At 42.6% G+C, this 24,857-nt stretch overlaps 1 protein-coding gene across 1 annotated transcript; it reads left to right on the top strand.

The window, feature by feature from the left end:
• Positions 1–1,107: 1,107 nt before the first annotated feature.
• On the top strand, positions 1,108–6,672 carry LOC134348923 (trypsin inhibitor ClTI-1-like). Its single transcript, XM_063052726.1, has 4 exons — positions 1,108–1,407; positions 4,464–4,504; positions 4,598–4,707; positions 6,538–6,672. Exons 1-4 carry the CDS (start codon positions 1,353–1,355, stop codon positions 6,581–6,583), a joined length of 252 nt encoding a protein of 83 aa, XP_062908796.1. The 5' UTR covers positions 1,108–1,352; the 3' UTR covers positions 6,584–6,672.
• The last annotated feature ends 18,185 nt before the right edge of the window (positions 6,673–24,857 follow it).

Here is a 24,857-nt window from a genome sequence, read left to right as displayed (position 1 = left end):
TAAAAGGACAATGGAGAGATTTTAAACTATATATAGATATATATATATCCCTTTGAAAATATATTTGAGTAACAGAAATTAATTGCTTCATTCTTTGATAAAGTGCTCATGGCTGATATTCCACCTTAATAGCTTATTCCTACTTTTGATGAACTTTGTATTGAATGTGTCTATTTTCTTGAATCTATTCAGAAATGTGGTGGCCACAGGTTTTTTCGGAACAGAATTCTACAAGTTTGCCACCCTCTGAATGATGAAATTTCTCCCTTTCTTGGTATCAAAGGCCAGCATACCAGTTGCATCCCAAACTGTTTTCTCCATGTTTGCTTTTGGTGACAGGTATATAAGGACATCCGGGTTCCTTTATATGTTAACCTTACCCAGTACAATGTCATCTGAAGAATATTCTGCCTTTATTCTGCCACAATATTTCCTTCCGCTATGGATGACTTAGTTTCTCAGCTTGCCCACTTACCCAATTTGTCTGCTTTATCCTCAATGACCTCCTGAAAGCCCCATCTAGTTTTATGTAATCATTAAGCTTAAAGGATTATTTTCAGTTCCGTCATCTAAATCATTGATTAACATTGTACATATTAAGGCCATAGCACTGACCTATGCTGTACCTCATGAGTCATCAGTTGCCACATAACAAAAGAGCAACTTATTCCTGCCTGTCAACCAACTGCTGATCCACAGGGAGGTATTACAACCAATCCCATATTGCTCTAATTTTGTAATTACCTTCTTATGTGGGAACTTATTAAAGACAGGCAAGACACAGCATAGCAAGGCAATTCCGCACAGTAAATAAATAAATAAATTCTGATCTTGTGAATCACATGCACTTTAGTAAATACGTAAAACAATATTTGAGGCTAAATTTAGATAAAGGGATGAATAACATTTGCTTACTCAAATACAATACTGTATTCATATTTTAAACTACAATTAAATATTAAAGGAATGAACAAATAATGGTCATATGTTGCTATGTTGCTGAAGTGAATAATTAATGACACTGAAAAATCATTGTCCAGCATTTTTGTTAGTTATAACATAAACCAACACTTAGTAAAAAATTCCTGATAAGTTGAGGTAGATTATGAAAAACTTACTTAATACCCGTCAGATAAACAAACTTACTTGAAGGTTAACAAGTTGAAAATAAAACTTTGAAAGTGATTTGCAACATCAGCAAACAAGGATATAACTAATGCAGGTGCACATAATGTAATGGATTATTTTTTGATATGTACCTAGTGATGTCACAAACATGGTAACTAGGGGTCATGCAAAGATATAAATACTGCTGATACCGAGTGGTTCGAAGCAAAGCAAGAGACTTCAAAATGAAGAAAACAAGATATTTCCTCATTGCAACCCTTGTGATTTTCACTTTTGCTGGTGAGTACCATCACTTAGAAATTGGTGTATTTCACCACAATATTCAAAATGATTGGTAAGTTTTTAAAAGCCATTGTTTTATAACGTACAACTACCAGTTTCCAATTTCAGTAACATATTACTTTGACATTAATAATATCTGCATATGGAATAAAAGTAAAATAGCATTTCTAATTAACTTAAGTAGCCAGCCCAGTTGATTGAAAATAGATATATATGTAGCTCCTAAATCCATCCCTCTGCAAGCATTGATTTATAGTGAATTACTGACAAAGTCAATTTCTTAGATTACCCCATTAGGTTCTGACCTTTGAAGAGTTGTGCACATTTCTGAATTCAGTTCACTGGGAGTTACTTTATACACAGTACAGGTTTACAGTATGGATTTATTGGAAATAAAATAGGATTCTGCTTGTTTAAATATTTCATACCTTCAATTATTGTCTTTTAATTTGCAATACATATTTACAGTATTTCTGTAGATAAGCCTACATGAGGAGAGACTGTACTTGATTTGGTATTGGGAAATGAACCTGGGCAGGTGTCAGATCGCTCAGTGGGAGAGCATTTTGGAGATAGGGATCATAATTCTATCTCTTTTACAATAGCATTGGAGAGGGATAGGAACAGACACGTTAGAAAAGGTTTAATTGGAGTAAGGGGAATTATGAGGCTATCAGGCAGGAAATTGGAAGCTTAAATTGGGAACAGAGGTTCTCAGGGAAAAGTATGGAAGAAATGTGGCAAATGTTCAGGGGATATTTCTGTGGAGTTCTGCATAGGTGTGTTCCAATGAGACGGGGAAGTTATGGTAAGGTACAGGAACCATGGTGTACAAAGGCTGCAATAAATCTAGTCAAGCAGAAAAGCTTACAGAAGGTTCAGAGATCTAGGTAATGTTAGAGATCTAGATTATAAGGCGAACAGGAAGAAGTCTAAAAAGGAAATTAGGAGAGCCAGAAGGGGCCATGAGAAGGCCTTGGCGGGAAGGATGACGGAAAACCCCAAGCCATTCTACAAGTATGTGAAGAGCAAGAGGATAAGATGTGAAAGAATAGTACCGATCAAGTGTGACAGTGGGAAAGTGTGTATGGAACCGGAGGAAATAGCAGAGGTACTTAATGAATACTTTACTGCAATATTCACTGTGGAAAATGATCTTGGTGATTGTAGTGATGACTTGCAGCAGACTGTAAAGCTTGAGCATGTAGATATTAAGAAGGAGGATGTGCTGGAGCTTTTGGAAAGCATCAAGTTGGATAAGTTGCTGGGACCAGATGAGATGTACCCCAGGCAACTGTGGGTGGTGAGGGAGGAGATTGCTGAGCCTCTGGCGATGATCTTTGAATCAACAATGGGGACAGGAGAGGTTCCGGAGGATTGGAAGTTTGTGGATGTTGTTCCTTTATTCAAGAAAGGGAGTAGAGATAGCCCAGGAAATTATAGACCAGTGAGTCTTACTTCAGTGGTTGGTAAGTTGTTGGAGAAGAATCTGAGAGGCAGGATTTATGAACAGTTGGAGAGGTATAAAATGACTAGTTAGCTTGACTTTGTCAAGGGCAGGTCATGCCTTACGAGCCTGATTGAATTTTTTGAGGATGTGACTAAACACATTGATGAAGGTAGAGCCGTAGATGTAGTGTATATGGATTTCAGCAAGGCATTTGATAAGGTACCCCATGCAAGGCTTATTGAGAAAGTGAAGAGGCATGGGATCTAAGGGTACATTGCTTTGTGGTTCCAGAACTGGCTTGCCCACAGAAGGCAAAGAGTGCTTGTAGATGGGTCATATTCTGCATGGAGGTCAGTGACCACTGGTGTGCCTCAGGGATCTGTTCTGGGACCCTTACTCTTCGTGATTTTTATAAATGACCTGGATGAGGAAGTGGAGGGATGGGCTAGTAAGTTTGCTGATGACACAAATGTTGGGGGTGCTGTGGATAGTGTGGAGGGCTGTCAGAGGTTACAACTGGACATTGATAGGATTTAAAACTGGGCTGAGGAGTGGCAGATGGAGTTCAATCCAGGTAAGTGTGAGGTGGTTCACTTTGGTATGTCAAATATTATGGCAGAATATAGTATTAATGGTAAGACTCTTGGCAGTGTGGAGGATCAGAGGGACCTTGGGATCCGAGTCCATAGGACGCTCAAAGCAGCTGTGCAGGTTGACTCTGTGGTTAAGAAGGCGTACGGTGTATTGGCCTTCATCAATCATGGAATTGAATTTAGGAGTCGAGAGGTAATGTTGCAGCTTTCGAAGACCCTGGTCAGACCCCTCTTGGAGTACTGTGCTCAGTTCTGGTCGCCTAACTACAGGACGGATGTGGAAGCCATAGAAAGGGTGCAGTGGAGACTTACAAGGATGTTGCCTGGATTGGGGAGCCTGCCTTCTGAAAACAGGTTGAGAGAACTCGGCATTTTCTCCTTGGAGCGACGGAGGATGAGGGGTGACATGATAGATGTGTATAAGATGATGAGAGGCATTGATTGTGTGGACAGTCAGAGGCTTTTTCTCAGGGCTGAAATGGTTGCCACAAGAGGACACAGGTTTAAGGTGCTGGGGAATAGGTACAGCGGAGATGTCAGGGGTAAGTTTTACTCAGAGAGTGGTGAGTGCATGGAATGGGCTGCCGGCAACGGTGGTGGAGGAAGATACGACAGGGTCTTTTAAGAGACTTTTGAATAGGTACATGGAGCTTAGAAAAATAGAGGTCTATGGATAAGCCTAGTAATTTCTAAGGTAGAGACATGTTCGGCACAACTTTTTGGGCCGAAGGGCCTGTATTGTGCTGTAGGTTTCTGTTTCTATGTTTCTTTGTGAATTAACTTATGTGGTGACTCAAGATGATGGTTACAAAAGAAATGTTTTTAAATTAACAAACATATTATTTTGGATAAATCTTTCATGTTAGATTTCAAAAGACCACTTTCAGTTTCCAGCATGTTTTAATGTATTATTTTGAGTTATTGCCTTGCATTACATTTCACGTAAAGATGTTGGCTGCAAAATCAATTTAGTTAATCCATCAGTTACAATATAATTACTGTATTTTCAGGTATGGCCGTATGTAGTCAGACTGATGATGAAATGAAACAAGTAAGATCATTTGATTTGCCGTATGACAGTTAAAAGGATTTTCCCAGAATTTGTTTCCTATTATTGAGATGTGACATTTTTAATTCTTTACAGCCGGCCTGTGATAAATATATTTTTCCAGCATGTCCGAGGAATTATGCTCCACTCTGTGGCACAGATGGTAAAACCTACTCAAATGAGTGTGTGCTGTGCATGGAGATCAAGTAAGTAAATTCATTCTTTCTTTTAATGAGGTAGATGAGTAGTAAAGATCGATCACCTGAATCTATTGCACAGTCTATTTGTAAAAATAATGGTGGGATCTCTTATAATAACACAAATTATATAAATGAGTTACAAACAATATTTTGCCATGTGTAGGCATGCTATAAATCAAACAGAAAATTAAAAAATCTCTCAATAAGTTAGAAAAGAAAATTATTGAATTTTGTATCAGTAAACTATTTTCATATTGGAAGTACTACCAATAAAACAAATCTAATTTAAAGATTCATATATCGAAAAGGAATAAGACTGGCAGAATGTATCTGAAAAATTCTGAGAAATGGTGAATGTAATTTCCAACCATGTTAACAGTTTAGAATATTATGAATCTGAGTTACATTGGCTCAGAATGTTTTTCAGACCTACTGACCTTTTAGAAACCTTGCCAAAGTTTAGAATTGTCTCGATATTTTTTGTCTGCCAAAAATTTAGTCTGATATTACCTGACAATAACCTAAAACCTGGACTACCCTTCTGCCTCCACAGATGCTGCCTGACTCACTGAGTTCCTCCAGCAGATTTTTTTGCACTGGTCTGCACTTACTTAGAACAGATTTTTACCTGAGGCTTAGTGACGCAGATGGTCTTTTGGTTGTAAGTGGCTCCATGGGGAGATGTCCCACCCATAGAAATTATCTGAAAGCTACTAAACCATGCTCCCTGCCTCAACAAACTGTCAAATTTTTTAATGAAATATTCACAAACACTTAAAAGCTATTAAAACTGTTGTTTTAATTATTACAGTAAGAAGGTATTTTAAAATGCCATAAGAGTCTTAAAAATACTGCAATTAATTCAAAAGATGCCCAGAAACTTAACTCACAGCTGTTCCTCTGCATTTGAATTAATGAAGGTGAAAGAGCAGCAGGGCTCAGTGGGTAGATTCTGCAGTGCAATTGCTGGGGAACTGGAGGAAGTTAGAACCCTTCTGTAGAACACCTCCAGTATCAGAGTACACTTCAGCAGCTGCAGTGATCTCCTTGCAGGAATCCAGGACTTCAGTGACTGCACATATTTCTAAACATTCTGAGTTCTTCATTGGTCACTGAGGAAAATGCCAGCAGTGTCCCATTGCTCAGTAAAAAACAGGGTATCGATATTTGAGACTGAGCCATTCGGCTTGTTGACAAGGAAGTATAATATGGAATATGTAACTGAGGCACACAGATGGAGATTGGTTACAGCTCTGCTATGCTCTACTAGAATAATAATTCCAGTTTATAATTTGTATTCTGAAAGTACACAGAAACATAATTATAACACTGATGTTCCAGAAGGTCCGAGAGAACTCATGACCATTAATTCTATGGGAATACCCAGAAAACTAAAATGTATTTGCTATTACATGTCGATGAATGATAATGTGTATTGGCCACTATGGATCTGAAAGTGTAGAGTACAATTAAGATCAGTTAATTTATCACCGTCCGAAGAATATTAACAATTAAATGCTGAATTAATTATGGTGCTTTAGAGTTAGTGGATGGAGAAAAACAGATGAACTTCAACATTCCAAGGATGTGATAGTGAATAAAAGCTTTATGATTGCCTTATTTGTGTGAATATATCAACATGTTTCAGATGTTCATGTTGAAGTTCTGCCATTTTCAATTTATACCAAGTTTATCTAACTTTAGACATGTTCTCAAGTTCTAATTTGTAATCAAATAACCTTGAGCTCAGCTGTTAGTCTACTTTGCCAGTAATCAAAGCTAACAAAAAATTCAATAATCACAAGCTCACAATAAATATTCTTAATTCTTCTTCAGGCAACGAAAGGCCAACATTCGTATACGTAAACCAGGACCTTGCTGATTTGCACATCTCAACACGAGAATGAAAACCGCATTTTTGCAAATGCAATGACAATCTTCTTGATAAATAAACAGCAAAATTGTTTACCATGTCTTGATTTTATTTTCACTCTCTTAAAAACCAGTATAATAATCTGGATAGTTTAAATTTGTTTAAAATTGAGCTTTTGTCATGAAAAGCAATGCCATTGATTCCACTGTGGGGTTAGGTTCATTAATTCAGAATCAGAGTCAGTATCAGTTTTATTATCACCGGCAAGTGACGTGAAATTTGTTAACTTAGTAGCAGTAGTTCAATGCAATATATAATCTAGCAGAGACAGTAAAAAAAGTAATAATAAATAAAATAAAACATAATAATAGATAAACAAGTGAGTTACACATATTGAATAGATTATTAAAAAATGTGCAAAAACAGAGATACTGTATATTAAAAAAGTGAGGTAGTGTCCAAAGCTTCAAAGTCCATTCAGGAATCGGAAGTCAGAGGGGAAGAAGCCGTTCCTGAAACGCTGAGTGTGTGCCTTCAGGCTTCTGTACCTCCTACCTGATGGTAACAGTGAGAAAAGGGCATGCCCTGGGTGCTGGAGGTCCTTAATAATGTACGCTGCCTTTCTCAGACACAGCTCCCTAAAGATGTCCTGGGTACTTTGTAGGCTAGTGCCCAAGATGGAGCTGACTAGATTTACAACCTTCTGCAGCTTCTTTTGGTCCAGTGCAGTAGCCCCCTCCATTCCAGACAGTGATGCAGCCTGTCCGAATGCTCTCCATGGTATAACTATAGAAGTTTTTGAGTATATTTGTTGACATGACAAATCACTTCAAACTTTCCTAATAAAGTATATCTGCTGTCTTGCCTTCTTTATGACTACATCAATATGTTGGGACCAGGTTAGATCCTCAGAGACCTTGAGACCCAGGAACTTGAACTGCTCGCTCTCTCCACTTCTGATCCCTCTATGAGGATTGGTAAGTATTCCTTAGTCTTACCTTTCCTGAAGTCCACAATCAGCTCTTTCGTTTTAATGATGTTGAATGCCAAGTTGTTGCTGCAGCACCATTCCACTAGCTGGCATATCTCACTCCTGTCCAATACATTTCTTTTCATAAGCATAGATTTGAAGAGAGGTATTCCATCTTGGATGATGGGCGATTGCGTGGTGGTATATAATGTCAGGTGTGGTGATTTGATGACAATCCACTAAAGAGCAAGTTAGTGTTTCTAATCTGAAAACAAATTCCTTGAAGCAGTTTAGAAGTGAACATAAACAACGTACGTAGAGCATAGAACACAGTACAGCACAGGAGCATGCCCTTGTCAGGTCTCCCCGAAATCTCCGTTGCTCTAATCTCTTCTCACATCACATGCCCACTGGGTAACATCCTGTAAACCGCTTCTGCACCCTTTGAAAGCCTCCACATCGCGCTTTTAATGGGGCAACCAGAATTAAAGGTAATACCCTGCTTAACCACAGTTTTACAAAACTGCAGCATAATTTGCTGGCACTTCAACTCAACGCCTCAACTAATGAAGGCAAGTAGGTCATAGGCCTTCATTACTACCCTATCAAACTATGCATCTGGTATGCAGTGGGTAGCTGAATGATTTACAATGCCAGTGATCAGGAAATTGGGGTTCAATTCCCACTGCTGTCTGTAAAGCGTTTGCATGTTCTCCCCATTACTGCATGGGATTCCTCCAGAAGCTCTCATTTCCTCCCACATTCCAAATACACACACAACTTAGGGCTAGTATGCTGTGAGCATGCTAGGTTGCCACAGGCTGAATGGCAAAACTTATGGGTTGTCTCCAGCACATCACTACAAATGACCCATTTCACTGAAGGTGTATTTCTATATACATCTGACAAATAAAGCTAATTATATTTAATCTTTAATCTTCATCACTTTCAATGAGCTATTGACTTGAACCTCGAGACATAGAAACATAGAAACATAGAAAATAGGTGCAGGAGTAGGCCATTCGGCCCTTCGAGCCTGCACCGCCATTTATTATGATCATGGCTGATCATCCAACTCAGAACCCAGCCTTCCCTCCATACCCCCTGACCCCTGTAGCCACAAGGGCCATATCTAACTTCCTTTTAAACATAGCTAATGAACTGGCCTCAACAGTTTGCTGTGGCAGAGAATTCCACAGATTCACCACTCTCTGTGTGAAGAAGTTTTTCCTAACCTCGGTCCTAAAAGGCTTCCCCTCTATCCTCAAACTGTGACCCCTCGTTCTAGACCTCCCCAACATCGGGAACAATCTTCCTGCATCTAGCCTGTCCAATCCCTTTAGGATCTTATACGTTTCAATCAGATCCCCCCTCAATCTTCTAAATTCCAACGAGTACAAGCCCAGTTCATCCAGTCTTTCTTCATATGAAAGACCTGCCATCCCAGGAATCAATCTGGTGAACCTTCTTTGTACTCCCTCTATGGCAAAGATGTCTTTCCTCAGATTAGGGGACCAAAACTGCACACAATACTCCAGGTGTGGTCTCACCAAGGCCCTGTACAACTGCAGTAGTACCTCCCTGCTCCTGTACTCGAATCCTCTCGCTATAAATGCCAGCATACCGTTCGCCTTTTTCACCGCCTGCTGTACCTGCATGCCCACTTTCAATGACTGGTGTATAATGACACCCAGGTCTCGTTGCACCTCCCCTTCTGTTCAGTACAAAGTCCAGTGTCCTTGTGGGAAATATGAACAGCTACTGCTCCTGTCTGACTGCCTCACGTGGTTGGAGCTGGAGCTGGACTCGTTCAGAAGCATCGGTGATGTTGCGAGTTTCAGGAACCAGAGCTTCAGAGAGGTAGTCACGCCAAAATTTTCGGCAGCAAGTTGCCAGGTGACCACCAAGAAACGTAGAGGGTGTAGGCGAGGGGGTGCAAGATACCCCTGTGGCTATTCCCCTCAGTAACAAGTATATTGTTTTTGATCTTGTGAGGTAGTGTGGTGAGCAGGTGGGGAAGCATGGCTTTTCAGAGAAGAGCTGCAGTCGCATTCAGGTCTGTGGCACAATGCATGGCTCATAATACACCCTGGGGAGACAAGGAGAAAGTTTGATTGGAGACTTGGATAGTTAGGGGACAGATAGGAGTTTTTGTGCCGATGATCAAAACAATAAGATGGTATGCTACTTCCTGAGTGCCAAGGTAACGGATATCTGAATTTTCACAGCAGCACTATCAAGAGTGTCCTGGCCAGCTGCATCACCATCTGGTATGGGACTTGCAAGGCATTTGACCACATCCCTACAAAGTTTGATAGGATCACTGGGGTCTCTCTTCTAAACTTCAGAGATATTTATCAGGAGCACTGTGTGTGCAGGGCCTTAGCATCGCCAATGAGCCCTGCCATCCATCCAACTACTGTATCTCTTTGATCCCCTGCAATCAGGGAGGAGTTATCGCAGCATTAAGACAAGAACTGTTAGGATGAGAAACATCTTCTTCCCCCAGGCCATAGGACACCACCCTGATCTCGTCACATATGAAATGCCAGCAGCGTTATACCGTTTACTTGTTAACTTCTGTCATAAAGACAGAAATCTTTAAAACTCTTCTGAGGTGTATATATTTCAATACTAGGAGTATTGCGGGGAAGGCAGTCGAGTTGAGGGCGTGGATTGACACGTGGAATTATGACGTTATAGCAATTAGTGAAACTTTGCTACAGGAGGGGCAGGACTGGAGCTTAATATTCCAGGGTTCCGATGTTTCAGATGTGATAGAGGCAGAGGAATGAAAGGTTGGGCCGGGGGATAGCATTGCTTGTCAGGGAAAATGTTACAGCAGTGCTCAGGCAGGACAGATTAGATGGCTTGTCTACTGAGTCCTTATGGGTGGAGATGAGAAACAAGAAAGGTATGGCCACATTAGTGGGGTTGTATTATAGACCACCCAATAGTCAGCGAGAATTGGAGGAGCAAATCTGCAGAGAGATAGCAGGCAACTGCAGGAAACATAAAGTTGTGGTGGTAGGGGATTTTAATTTCCCACATATTGCTTGAGACTCCCATACTGTTAGGGGTCTAGATCAGCGGTCCCCAACCACCGGGCTGCAAAGCACTTGCTACCGGGCCGCGAGAAAACGATATGATTTGGCCATAGGAGTCAGCTGCACTTTTCCTCATTCCCTGTCACGCCTACTGTTGAGCTTGAACACACGTGAGGTCATTACGTATGCGTCAACCATGTCAGCGCGGGAAGGAGATCAACTCCTCGAGCTTGTAAATGACGGCGGGCTGGAAAGCATGTTTGACATAACATCTCTGCCGGCATTCCGGATCAAAGTCAAGGCTAAATATCCTGAGATAGCCATGAAAGCACTGAAAACGTTGCTTCCATTTCCAACATATCTCTGCAATGAATGCAACGAAAACTAAATTGTGGAATAGACTGGACATAAGGAACCTCCTTCGAGTATCGCTGTCTCTCATCAACCCTTGATGGCACCGTCTTGTTGCAGGGAAACAAGCCCAGGGCTCCCACTGATGCAGCGATATTGGTGTGTTGCAATGATTTTATATGTTCATACGGGGAAAATATGGGCTGTGTGTTTAATATCCAAACGTTACTTAAAATGTTATGATGCTATTGACTTATATAACCATATAACAATTACAGCACAGAAACAGGCCATCTCTGCCCTTCTAGTCCGTGCTGAACGCTACCCTCACCTAGTCCCACCGACCTGCACTCGCCCATAAGCCTCCATTCCTTTCCTGTCTATATACCTATCCAATTTTTCTTTAAGTGATAATACCGAACCTGCCTCGACCACTTCGACTGGAAGTTTGTTCAACACTTACTTCAAGCTCCCCTGTCCTCCCTTGATAATTGACTTACCGCTATATTCATGCAAGGAAAATATGCGCTGTGTGTTTAATATTAAATTCATTAGATAAACCCTTTTAGAAACGAAATTGAGTGTATTAGCCACTTATCACCTACATTGCATCCGTGATTAACACCCCTCCCTGAACAGAATCGCCAAAAACAATTTGTAAAAAAAAGTCGGCACGTACACGCATGCGCACTGGTGCCCGCTCAAGGCTTCATGGTCATTGTAGTCTTTCTCAGGGTCAACCCATTGTATTTGACTGCTACACTTGTTCATTGGCCACCCTACCATCATCCCACCCCCCGCCAGTCTGCCAGTCCGCAAGAATATTGTCAATATGAAACCGGTCTGCAGTGCGAAAAAGGTTGGGGACCCCTGGTCTAGATGGTTTAGAGTTTGTAAAATGTGTTCAGGAAAGTTTTCTAAATCAATATATAGAGGTACCAACTAGAGGGGATGCAATATTGGATCTCCTGTTAGGAAACGAGTTAGGACAAGTGACAGAAGTGTGTGTAGGGGAGCACTTCGGTTCCAGTGATCATAACACCATTAGTTTCAACTTGATCATGGTTAAGGATAGATCTGGTCCTAGGGTTGAGGTTCTGAACTGGAAAACGGCCAAATTTGAAGAAATGAAAACGGATCTAAAAAGCGTGGATTGGGACAGGTTGTTCTCCGGCAAGGATGTGATCGGTAAGAGGGAAGTCTTCAGAGGAGAAATTTTGAGAGTGCAGAGCTTGTATGTCCTGTCAGGACTAAAGGCAAAGTGAATAGGAATAAGGAACCTTGGTTCTCAAGGGATATTGCAACTCTGATAAAGAAGAAGAGAGAGTTGTATGACATGAATAGGAAACAAGGAGTAAATAAGGTGCTTGAGGAGTATTAAAAGTGCAAGAAAATACTTAAGAAGGAAATCAGGAGGGCTAAAAGAAGACATGAGGTTGCCTTGGCAGTCAAAGTGAAAGATAATCCAAAGAGCTTTTACAGGTATATTAAGAGTAAAAGGATTGTAAGGGATAACATTGGCCTCTTGAAGATCAGAGTGGTCGGCTATGTGCGGAACCAAAAGAAATGGGGGAGATCTTAGCAACATACATCAAAGTTGCTGGTGAACGCAGCAGGCCAGGCAGCATCTATAGGAAGAGGCGCAGTCGACGTTTCAGGCCGAGACCCTTCGTCAGGACTAACTGAAGGAAGAGTGAGTAAGGGATTTGAAAGCTGGAGGGGGAGGGGGAGATGCAAAATGATAGGAGAAGACAGGAGGGGGAGGGATAGAGCCGAGAGCTGGACAGGTGATAGGCAAAAGGGGATACGAGAGGATCATGGGACAGGAGGCCTAGGGAGAAAGATGGGGGGGGGGTGACCCAGAGGATGGGCAAGAGGTATATTCAGAGGGACAGAGGGAGAAAAAGGAGAGTGAGAGAAAGAATGTGTGCATAAAAAGGAGTAACAGCTGGGGTACGAGGGGGAGGTGGGGCCTAGCGGAAGTTAGAGAAGTCAATGTTCATGCCATCAGGTTGGAGGCTACCCAGACGGAATATAAGGTGTTGTTCCTCCAACCTGAGTGTGGCTTCATCTTTACAGTAGAGGAGGCCGTGGATAGACATGTCAGAATGGGAATGGGATGTGGAATTAAAATGTGTGGCCACTGGGAGATCCTGCTTTCTCTGGCGGACAGAGCGTAGATGTTCAGCAAAGCGGTCTCCCAGTCTGCGTCGGGTCTCACCAATATATAAAAGGCCACATCGGGAGCACCGGACGCAGTATATCACCCCAGTCGACTCACAGGTGAAGTGATGCCTCACCTGGAAGGACTGTTTGGTGCCCCGAATGGTGGTAAGGGAGGAAGTGTAAGGGCATGTGTAGCACTTGTTCCGCTTACACGGATAAGTGCCAGGAGGGAGATCAGTGGGGAGGGATGGGGGGGACGAATGGACAAGGGAGTTGTGTAGGGAGCGATCCCTGCGGAATGCAGAGGGGGGGGGAGGGAAAGATGTGCTTAGTGGTGGGATCCCGTTGGAGGTGGCGGAAGTTACGGAGAATAATATGTTGGACCCGGAGGCTGGTGGGGTGGTAGGTGAATCTTAAATGGGTTTTTTGAGACTGTATTTACCAGGGAAACTGTCATGAAATCTCTGGAATTAAGGGAAACAAGTAGTGAGATCAAGGAAACTGTACAGATTGAAAAGGAGGAGGTGCTTGCTATCTTGAGGCAAATTAAAGTGGATAAATCCACAGGACCTGATAGGGTATTCCCTCGGACCTTGAAGGAGACTAGTGTTGACATTTCAGGGGCCCTGGCAGATATATTTAAAATGTCGGTGTCTACGGGTGAGGTGCCGGAGGATTGGAGAATGGCTTGTGTTGTTCTGTTGTTTAAAAAGAGATCAAAAAGTAATCCGGGAAATTATAGGCTGGTAAATTTGATGTCGGTACTGGGTAAATTATTGGAGAGAGTACTAAGAGACAGAATTTACAAGCATTTGGATAGACAGGGACTTATTAGGAAGAGTCAACATGGCTTTGTGCATGGTAGGTCATGTTTGACCAATCTATTGGAGTTTTTCAAGGAGGTTATCAGGAAAGTGGATGAAGGGAAGGCAGTGGATGTTGTCTACATGGACTTCAGTAAGGCCTTTGACAAGGTCCCGCATGGGAGGTTAGTTAGGAAAATTCAGTCGCTAGGTATACATGGAGAGGTGGTAAATTGGATTAGACATTGGCTCAATGGAAGAAGCCAAAGAGTGGTGGTAGAGAATTGCTTCTCATAGTGGAGGCCTGTGACTAGTGGTGTGCCACAGGGATCAGTGCTGGGTCTATTGTTATTTGTCATCTATGTCAATGATCTGGATGATAATGTGGTAAATTGGATCAGCAAATTTGCTAATGATACAAAGATTGGAGGTGTAGTGGACAGTGAGGAAGGTTTTCAAAACTTGCAGAGGGACTTAGACCAGCTGGAAAAATAGGCTGAAAAATGGCAAATGGAGTTTAATACAGACAAGTGTGAGGTATTGCACTTTGGAAGGACAATCCAAGGTAGAATATACAGGGAAAATGGTAAGGCACTGAGGAGTGCAGTAGAACAGAGGGATCTGCGAATACAGAAAAAAATTCCCTAAAAGTGGTGTCACAGGTAGATAAGGTTGTAAAGAGAGCTTTTGGTACATTGGCCTTTATTAATCAAAGTATTGAGTATAAGAGCTGGAATGTTATGATGAGGTTGTGTAAGGCATTGGTGAGGCCGAATCTGGAGTATTGTGTTCAGTTTTGGTCACCAAATTACAGGAAGGATATTAGTAAGGTTGAAAGAGTGCAGAGAAGGTTTACAAGGATGTTGCCGGGACTTGAGAAACTGAGTTACAGAGAAAGGTTGAATATGTTGGGACTTTATTCCCTGGAGTGTAGAAGAATGGGGGGAGATTTGATAGAGGTATATAAAATTATGATGGGTATAGATAGAGTGAATGCAAGCAGGCTTTTTCCACTGAGGCAAGGGGAGAAAAAAGCCAGAGGACATGGGTTAAGGGTGAGGGGGGTAAAATTTAAAGGGAACATTAGTGGGGAGCTGCTTCACACACAGAGTGGTGGGAGTGTGGAATGAGCTTCCAGACTAGGTGGTAAATGCGGGTTCTTTCTTAACATTTAAGAATAAATTGGACAGGTACATGGATGGGAGATGTATGGAGGGATATGGTCTGTGTGCAGGTCAGTGGGACTAGGCAGAAAATGGTTCGGCACAGCCAAGAAGGGCCAAAAGGCCTGTTTCTGTGCTGTAGTTTTCTATGGTTTCTATGGTTTCTATAAGTGCACCTTATTGTTTGTTAATTTATTCGTGGTAATATTACTTTATATGTTGAATGCGTGAGCTATATGCAATGTGTTGTTCACCTCGGTCAGGAGGAATGTTGTTTCATTTGACAGTTTTAAAACAGAAAACCCTGAACTTGAACTTAAACATGAACTTGATCTCCAAGCAGCTGCAGAACATTCTGAAGGAGGAGTGGGAGCTACCAAATGCTGAAGGACACATTGGCATCAACGGAGTAGGCAGAGAAACCGCTGAGGCCCTGCGGAACGAATATAGGCAGTTCACAGAAGATCCTCAAGGGCTGTAATCTCCAGATTACTCCCTATGCCACTTGCCAGTGAGGGAGGGAATAGAAGATTAGGGCAGAAAATAGAGCTGGTGCAGGAGGGAAGGATTCTTGGACTATTTGTGGAAGTGATTACCTGCGTAAAGGGGAACAGGCTGCACGTGAAATTGAGGGTGACTGATGCCCTGGTAGTGAGATTTGCTAGTGATACACAGGAGGGTTTAGGACTAGTCTGGCAGCAGGGAGGGGGTTGCTGGGACTCAAAATAGTAACGTAGCAGATGTGAAATTTCAGAAGGTTCTTCTGAATTTCCTGATTTCCAAAATATCAGGAGATCGGCTGGCCATCCTTCCAGTAAGGGGGCTCGTTTCCAGAGATAGGTTGGGTTGGGACCAGCCAGTATCTGAATCATTGCCAACTTTTCATCACACCCATATTTTCAAATATATATTGGTTATGTGCATTGCATGAGAATTACTGCATGAAATCTTTGTGGAAGTTGATTACTTATAAGAATCTCCTGGAAATAATTACTAGGTGTCTTTTTTAAGATTATCCATCTTCCTTTGCATTCGGACCCAGATGTTCTTATCTATTTACTCTGTCATGTTTTTTATGAATAGTTTGTGTCATGGTCCAGTCCGTGAGTCCGTATTCCGGTTCATGGTCCGGTCCATGGACTCAGGACTCTGGGTCTTCCAGCTGTCCCTTGTTTGACTAAATCAAAGGCACCTGATTCCCATCTTCGGGCTTGCAATATAAGTAGCCTTGGGATTAAGTGTGGGCTGCTGGTTTGTCTTGTCAGTCTCCTTTGTAGCAACCTGGTGATGAAACCATTTGTGATCTTTTGGCCTGGTTGGAGGACTACTGCTTCATGGAGCCTTGTTGCCACTTGTTAGAGTAGTCTGTGGTATGGATTTGGCTGTTTCCTGGGCCAGTTGAGTGGCTGCCAGCCACTCTAAGCTAGCTAAGGATCTGGCTGTTTCTGTAGCCAGCTGAGGTTGCTGGCTGAACTGAGACTCGCAGCTACCCTGGAGCAGAGATGGAATGGTCTGTTGTTCTTTGGTGTTTGTCTCTCCTTGTTCTTGCCTCTGGGGTAAGTCAGGCTGTGGGGGGGGAGTCTTGTCTTGTCTTGACCTTGCCTCTGTTGGGTAAGTCAGGCTGTCTTGCTGCTGGCCTGTGTGGGGGGTCATGTCTTGTCCTTGCCCCTGTGGGGTAAGTCAGGCTGTCCTGTTGTTGCCCTGTGGGGGGAGGGGATTTGTCTTGTCTTTGCCTCTGTTGGGTAAGTCTGGCCATCCTGCTGTTGCCCAACAGATGGACCTGTCCCACCTTGGTGTGGAGAAGTTGAGTCCTGGCTTGTCTTAGGATAAGTCTCGGCTCTATGTCTATGTTCTATCCTGTCTCATGTTAGTGTTGTGTTAAAGATGAGTCCCAGCTTGTCGAAGGATAAGTCCCAGCTCTATGTTGATGTTTAGTTCCTAGTCTGTCTCTGAGCTCTGAGAGCCCAAGCCTCGAGGATCCCTCAGCCAAGCTCAAGACCCCTGAGCCTCGAGCCATGTCCTTGCCTGATTCTGGGGGCCGAGCCCAAGGCAAGACCCAGGTTCTGGGTCCTTGTCCAGTCTTGGGCTCGGAGTCCAAGCCTTGACTCCAAGTCCATGGTTTTTAGTCCTGGTCCTGCTTTCCCTAGTCCAATTCTGCATTCTTGTCCCTGCACCCTGCCTGAATCCTGTCACGTCCCTACTCTAGTTAAGTCCTGTTCCTTGTACTTCAGTGTCTGTGTCTCACATTTGGGTCTGTCCCCAGCACCCCATTGTGACAGTTTGGGTAATTCTTTTCCAGGAACAATGCCTTCTGTGCCAATCAGTTGGGGTCCATGGTTGTACCTTGCGAGCATAATATTGGACTTTTAAATTGTTGGGGGAAGAGGTTTTACACTGGTGCAAGAATAGTGAGACAGTGGAGGGAACTTGAAAGGTAAGTTTGGGATCTATCTGACCAGGATCCCCATTCATTGGTGCACTGTGAAGAGACGGTCAACCTAGATGTAACAACACACAAAAAGTACCACTCAAGGTTCCCAGCATCTGCAAAATTACTTGTGTTTATGATTATACTAGATGTGACAGGTTCTTCCTGGGATAACAGGCAATAATTTACTTGTCAAGGCTCTAAAGCAACTTTGCATGAGAAATGGAAATCACATGGTGTATGTCTAATGCTGATTTCATCATGCTAGAAACTGAACAGCTGGCTGAATGACTGGAGTAATACAAAACAGCTTTAAAATGGTCATTACACTTCATATAAAGTACTTTGTCAATTTATCACAGAAATATATAGCACCATGTGTTTATCTTTGTAGACTACTATTTGTCAGGTTCTATAGCAATAAATCAGATTTAACATTTTGAAAATGGGTGGTTTCAAGTAACTATATCACAACAAATGCTCAATCAAATAGATTGACTTGCTCCCTACAGCAAACATCTCCCTGTAGGCCCACTGAAATTCTTAAGAATATTCTTATTTAGGCACAGATTTTACTCTCCCTAACAGCATCACCACTGGGCAATGAATCCTCAAGATGTTTTTCTTCCCTTGCTTTTTAAGAAAAGCAGTGGTCTCTGATTTCTCTGACTTTTTTTGCTGAGAATGATACACTGTTGATCTAAAACCACAATATTTGTTCAACAAAAGATGGACCAATCATTGAAAAGAAAACTTTGTATTACATTGCTGGGAGAAAAAAAATCTTATCACTAAAACTTAACTGTCAAAACTTGGGGGTATGTCTTTGCCATTATTCAGTATTTTATCCAAATGTCCATTTTTCCATCTATAAGACCAAATAATAAATACCAGTGAGAATTAAGTTATTTGGAGAACAGTGTTCAATTCACCTTGGACACATTTGTACTAATATAAAGTAGAAAACAGGTTGAATTTTTCTTCTCCATCAGTTCATTTCAAACTAGTTGGATGTACTGTTGCTCATTCTGAGTGAAGTCTATGCAGAACTAAAATTGAGCAATAAGATTTTGCTGGTGCATTTGAATATGAAATCAGCTATCCACTCACAAATTTTCTTTTGCTGGTTCTGCATCCTTTCCACAGATCACAAAAAATTTACTGAGAGTATACTGTTAAGACAAATTAATCTCCAATCTTCAGGTACTTTTTAACAAGAATTTTTTTCTGCTTTTGGATGAGGACACCAGACCTCAAAATGAAAGGTTAATAGGTCTGCTCCAAGCCAGAATGCAGGTAAAAATGAAAAAAACCCCAAAGCCCACCTACTCCCTCTCCTATGCACAAGTAGCAGCAAAGCAACAGCTGCCCTCCTGCTCCACTTACTTCACCAAAAGAAGCATCAATGCCCTTCACCCACCAGGCAAGCAATAGCAAAGGCCCCAAGAAAGACCATGATTTGCAGTACAACAAAAACTGATCATTCACCTGACAATTCAACATACCACAGTCTCTTTCTCCTTAATAAAGGGACAGGGAGGTGTCACCCTTTCACAGTGAGATGGGAAACATAAGCAAAACAACTCATTGATTCATGGTGATAAAGTCTGCTATGTTGCTTTTCTTCTCTCTTCTCTCCCCCCCCCCCGAGTTCTCCAACTCAAGAATGAGCACCAAACTCTTCCCCTACCAATGATATTAAGAAGGGGAGAGAGTGATCAGATACAGAGCCCCTGACAGCAGATCCATTGTTCCCAATGTTCTGTTTTCTCCCATGATGCTTCAGTCAGCAGAACCAGCCTTGAATCGGCCTGTCCCCAGGACTGCAAAACCTCGGAACCCCAAAGGCACGCTCGTCTTCTAGGCTGCGATACAAGGAAAAGGCTCATAAAAGGGAGAAATGATTATTATGGTATTCCTGAATACAAAATATTTTAGAAAAGTAGGAAAAAATGGTAATAATTTTGACAGAGGATTATTATAATTTTGAAATTAAGAGGCCAAGAGGCAGCTTTACTACGTGTCAGTGCTATTAATGTAAGTGTTGTATTGTACACAAAGCTATTTAACAAATCATATAAACAATGCACTCCTTTATGAACAGTTCGCTGAACAGGACTGTCAGGTTTCCTGTGAAATCCCGCATTATGTCATTTTCAGCATGAACTGTAGTTCTGAACAGTTGTTGAAGCTGTCAGCACTTAGGTTCACAGGTCTAACATCATTCATCAGCCCCTAAAGTGACAGACAACAATACAAGCAGCTCACTTCCAGCTGAAGTGTGTCTCTGGGTTATGAACCAAGACTTATGGTCATTTCTACATACAAACAAGGTCTCATAATATTAATAAATCTAGAAGTCCAAACTGTAGACATATCTTTGTTATGAATGACAGAATTAGTTTCCTCTTTTTCCATTTTAGTCATTGTTCTTTCAAATCAGTCTGTGTTTTTGATATGATTCTTTCCAATACTATGGATGATGTTGTTCCTTTCCGTGCCTTGCAGCACATTGGGCAGCAAGCTTGTCACTTCAATAGCATTTTCTGTTTTTTATGAAGCTGAGCCGCTCAACCCAGCATGGGTGGAAAGCACGCAAGCAACTGGCTGGATTTGAACCCGAGACCATTCACAGGTGCCACTACACCACCGTCCGGATAACTGTACTGTGATGGTATGGTAATAATGGCAAGTGATTTTCTTGTGTGTGTAGTTTCCAACTTATGGACAGAATTGACTTAATTATGGTGTAATAATAGAACACATACATTACCTGGAGACAGCTTTTACTGATGAATGATTAAATTATGATTAGATCAGCATGAGAGTGGTAAACAGGGAGCTTTGACAGTAAAAACAATAAGTTTTCCTTGTGTATTTGTATTGTAAATTACATGCATTAATTTTTAGTATTTATTATCTATTGTGAGTATTTTATATTGTGTTTAATTATATGTAGTGTGGTGTTGTATATCTAAGTTCTGAGATATTGTCCTTACCACTACACAAACGAAGTTCCTCATGGAAGATAAAGTGAATTGAATATGCAGGTGCTGGTGATGGGGGACAAAATGCTGTTGCCAGGGTGCAGCTTAGAGGGTGCTTTCAAGGGATCTGAGGGACCTGTACGAAGAGCAGTGGCCAAAGCAGGTAATGTCCTTGTAACATACTGTAGGTCAGAGACCTTCTGGGATTATAATCAAGTGCTCCTGATTGGATCCACCAGGGATGTCACTGAGAGGAGCAGCACTGTACAAATGTGGATTTTTTTTTTTAGATTACGAAGACACGCAGTCCTCTTTTATTGTCATTTAGCAATGCATGCATTAAGAAATGATATAATATTTCCTCCGGTGTGATATCACAAAACACAGGACAGACCAAGACTGAAAAAAACTAACAAAACCACATCAAAGTTGCTGGTGAACGCAGCAGGCCAGGCAGCATGTCTAGGAAGAGGTACAGTTGACGTTTCAGGCTGAGACCCTTCGTTGGGACTAACTGAAGGAAGAGTTAGTAAGAGATTTGAAAGGGGGAGGGGGAGATCCAAAATGATAGGAGAAGACAGAAGGGGGAGGGATGGAGCCAAGAGCTGGACAGGTGATTGGCAAAGGGGATACGAGAAGATCATGGGACAGGAGGTCCGGGAAGAAAGACAAGGAGGGGGGACCCAGAGGATGGGCAAGGGGTATAGTCAGAGGGACAGGGAGAAAAAGGAGTGAGAGAAAGAATGTGTGTATAGAAATAAATAACAGATGGGGTACGAGGGGGAGGTGGGGCAATAGCGGAAGTTAGAGAAGTCAATGTTCATGCCATCAGGTTGGAGGCGACCCAGACGGAATATAAGGTGTTGTTCCTCCAACCTGAGTGTGGCTTCATCTTTACAGTAGAGGAGGCCATGGATAGACATGTCAGAATGGGAATGGGATGTGGAATTAAAATGTTGGCCACTGGGAGATCCTGCTTTCTCTGGCGGACAGAGCGTAGGTGTTCAGCAAAGCGGTCTCCCAGTTTGCGTCGGGTCTCGCCAATATATAGAAGGCCACATCGGGAGCACCAGACGCAGTATATCACCCCAGCCGACTCACAGGTGAAGTGTCGCCTCACCTGGAAGGACTGTTTGGGGCCCTGAATGGTGGTAAGGGAGGAAGTGTAAGGGCATGTGTAGCACTTGTTCCGCTTACAAGGATAAGTGCCAGGAGGGAGATCAGTGCGGAGGGATGGGGGTACGAATGGACAAGGGAGTCGTGTAGGGAGCGATCCCTGCGGAATGCAGAGAGAGGGGGGGAGGGAAAGATATGCTTAGTGGTGGGATCCCGTTGGAGGTGGCAGAAGTTACGGAGAATAATATGTTGGACCTGGTGGGGTGGTAGGTGAGGACCAGGGGAACCCTATTCCTAGTGGGGTGGCGGGAGGATGGAGTGAGAGCAGATGTACGTGAAATGGGGGAGATGCGTTTGAGAGCAGAGTTGATAGTGGAGGAAGGGAAGCCCCTTTCTTTAAAACAAGGAGGACATCTGCCTCGTCCTAGAATGAAAAGCCTCATCCTGAGAGCAGATGCGGCGGAGACGGAGGAATTGCGAGAAGGGGATGGTGTTTTTGCAAAGAACAGGGTGAGAAGAGGAATAGTCCAGATAGCTGTGAGAGTCAGTAGGCTTATAGTAGACATCAGTGGATAAGCTGTCTCCAGAGACAGAGACAAAGATCTAGAAAGGGGAGGGAGGTGTCAGAAATGGACCAGGTAAACTTGAGGGCAGGGTGAAAGTTGGAGGCAAAGTTAATAAAGTCAACGAGCTCAGCATGTGTGCAGGAAGCAGCGCCAATGCCCTTGTCCATTCGTTCCCCCCCTCCATCCCTCCCCACTGATCTCCCTCCTGGCATTTATGCTTGTAAGCGGAACAAGTGCCCTTACACTTCCTCCCTTACCACCATTCAGGGCCCCAAACAGTCCTTCCAGGTGAGGCGACACTTCACCTGTGAGTCGGCTGGGGTGATATACTGCGTCTGGTGCTCCCGATGTGGCCTTCTATATATTGGCGAGACCCGACGCAGACTGGGAGACCGCTTTGCTGAACACCTATGCTCTGTCCGCCAGAGAAAGCAGGATCTCCCAGTGGCCACACATTTTAATTCCACATCCCATTCCCATTCTGACATGTCTATCCACAGCCTCTACTGTAAAGATGAAGCCACACTCAGGTTGGAGGAACAACACCTTATATTCCGTCTGGGTAGCCTCCAACCTGATGGCATGACCATCGACTTCTCTAACTTCTGCTAATGCCCCACCTCCCCCTCGTACCCCATCTGTTATTTATTTTTATACACACATTCTTTCTCTCACTCTCCTTTTTCTCCCTCTGTCCCTCTGACTATACTCCTTGCCTATCCTCTGGGTTTTCCCCCCACCCCCCCTTGTCTTTCTTCCTGGACCGCCTGTCCCATGATCTTCTTGTATCCCCTTTGCCAATCACCTGTCCAGCTCTTGGCTCCATCCCTCCCCCTCCTGTCTTCTCCTATCATTTTGGATCTCCCCCTCCCCCTCCCACTTTCAAATCTCTTACTAACTCTTCCTTCAATTAGTCCTGACAAAGGGTCTCTGCCTGAAATATCAACCGTACTTCTTCCTAGAGATGCTGCCTGGCCTGCTGCGTTCACCAGCAACTTTGATGTGTGTTGCTTGAATTTCCAGCATCTGCAGCTTTCCTGTTAACAAAACCACATGATTATAACATATAGTTACAACAGTGCAACGATACCATAACTTGATGAAGAGAAGTCTATTAGCACAGTAAAAAGTTCAAAGTCTCTCAAATGTCCCACATCTCACGCAGACGGGAGAAGGAAGAAAAACTCTCCCTGCCATGCCCGACCACAGTCTGACTCTGAGTCGTCCAAAAACTTCAAGCCTCCGATCAGCTCTCTGACACAGTGTATCGAGCACCATCTCTAACCGAGTGATTCGACCTCAATCTCAGTTGCCAACAGCAGGCAAAACCAGGGATTTTGAGGCCTTCCCTCCGGAAGATTCACGATCGAGCAGTAACGACAGCAACGAATGGGCGTTTCAGAAATTTCTCCAGATGTTCCTGTGCTTTCAGATCTGTCTCCATCAAATCAGAATTGTCCACGGCCCCTACTTAACGGATACGATATCATTTTCACCGGAGGGCTGCAAATGCACGGTGCGCTGCACTCTCTCCTCCCACCGATACTGGTATTAGCATTGGTTTATTGTTGTCACATGTACTGAGGGACAGTGAAATGTTTATCTTCTATACTGTCCTAACAATAAAAATTAATCATTACACAGTGCATTGAGGTGGAGCAAGGTGAAATCATAACAATGCAGAATTAACTGTAATGGCTACAGAGAAAGTGCCGTGTAGGCAACCAATTAAGTAAAGTTAAAAGTTTAAAGTACATTTATTATCAAAGTACATATATGTCACCATATACAACCCTGAGATTCATTTTCTTGTAGGCATACTCAAAAAATCCAATAACCATAATACAATCAGTGAAAGACCACATCAATAGGGTATACAATCAATGTGCAAAAGACAGCAAACTCTGCAAATGCAAATGGAGTGAAATAATAGTAATGATAGTAATGAAACTTTTGACAGAATTTACCAGAAGGCTTAAGAAGTTCTGCTACACAGAGCTCAACAGTAAAAATATAAGAAAGGCAACAAACACTTTTGCTTTACTCATACTACCATTGGCGCAAGATCTTGGTCTTAACCGATCTGGAAAATTTACAAAGAAAAATAACAACTGAAATGACAAATGTCGGCAAGCATTATGTACACTCGAATGCACTTGGATTACACTACCTAGTACTGAAGGGGGAAGAGGAATAACAGACATTAAAAATATACACAACAGTCAGATAAAACTTATATTGTCATCAGCGAAAACAGAATTCAGCACACCAAGCGAGCAGTGTATACCACTAAACTTAAATAAGAGCACAACTCAGAATAATGAAGAAAATCTCCCCATTGAGGAAAAAGTTAACCAATGAAAAAACATGACCCTCAATGGAAGACATCCCCACAATCTGAACAGACGAGTGCATCAAAGGTTATGGTGAGAAGGTGGGGGAGTGGGACTAAATGGGAGAATAGATCAGCTCATGATAAAATGGCAGAGCAGACTTGATGGGCTGAATGGCCAACTTTTGCTCCTTTGTCTTATAGTCTTATGGTCAACGGAGAAGCCTCAAATGCCTCACTCAGAGTTGGAAGCCCCTTCCCAGAAACAGAAGGGGTCTTTGTGGCAATACAGGATCAGGTGGTTAACACAAAAAATATCAAAAATACATTATAAAACCCCACCAATTCAAAATG

Source organism: Mobula hypostoma, chromosome 7 (genome assembly GCF_963921235.1).
Source record: "Mobula hypostoma chromosome 7, sMobHyp1.1, whole genome shotgun sequence".
NCBI classification, from domain to species: Eukaryota; Metazoa; Chordata; class Chondrichthyes; order Myliobatiformes; family Myliobatidae; genus Mobula; species Mobula hypostoma.
This window is presented reverse-complemented; position numbering and strand designations above follow the sequence as displayed.

What these genes read in the sequence shown, in the direction of transcription:
- LOC134348923 (XM_063052726.1), top strand. Translation starts at nt 1,353, where the DNA reads ATGAAGAAAACAAGATATTTCCTCATTGCAACCCTTGTGATTTTCACT. An exon ending in CTGATGATGAAATGAAACAA is followed by an intron (nt 4,505 to 4,597) that starts GTAAGATCATTT and finishes AATTCTTTACAG; the next exon opens with CCGGCCTGTGATAAATATAT. An exon ending in GTGCTGTGCATGGAGATCAA is followed by an intron (nt 4,708 to 6,537) that starts GTAAGTAAATTC and finishes ATTCTTCTTCAG; the next exon opens with GCAACGAAAGGCCAACATTC.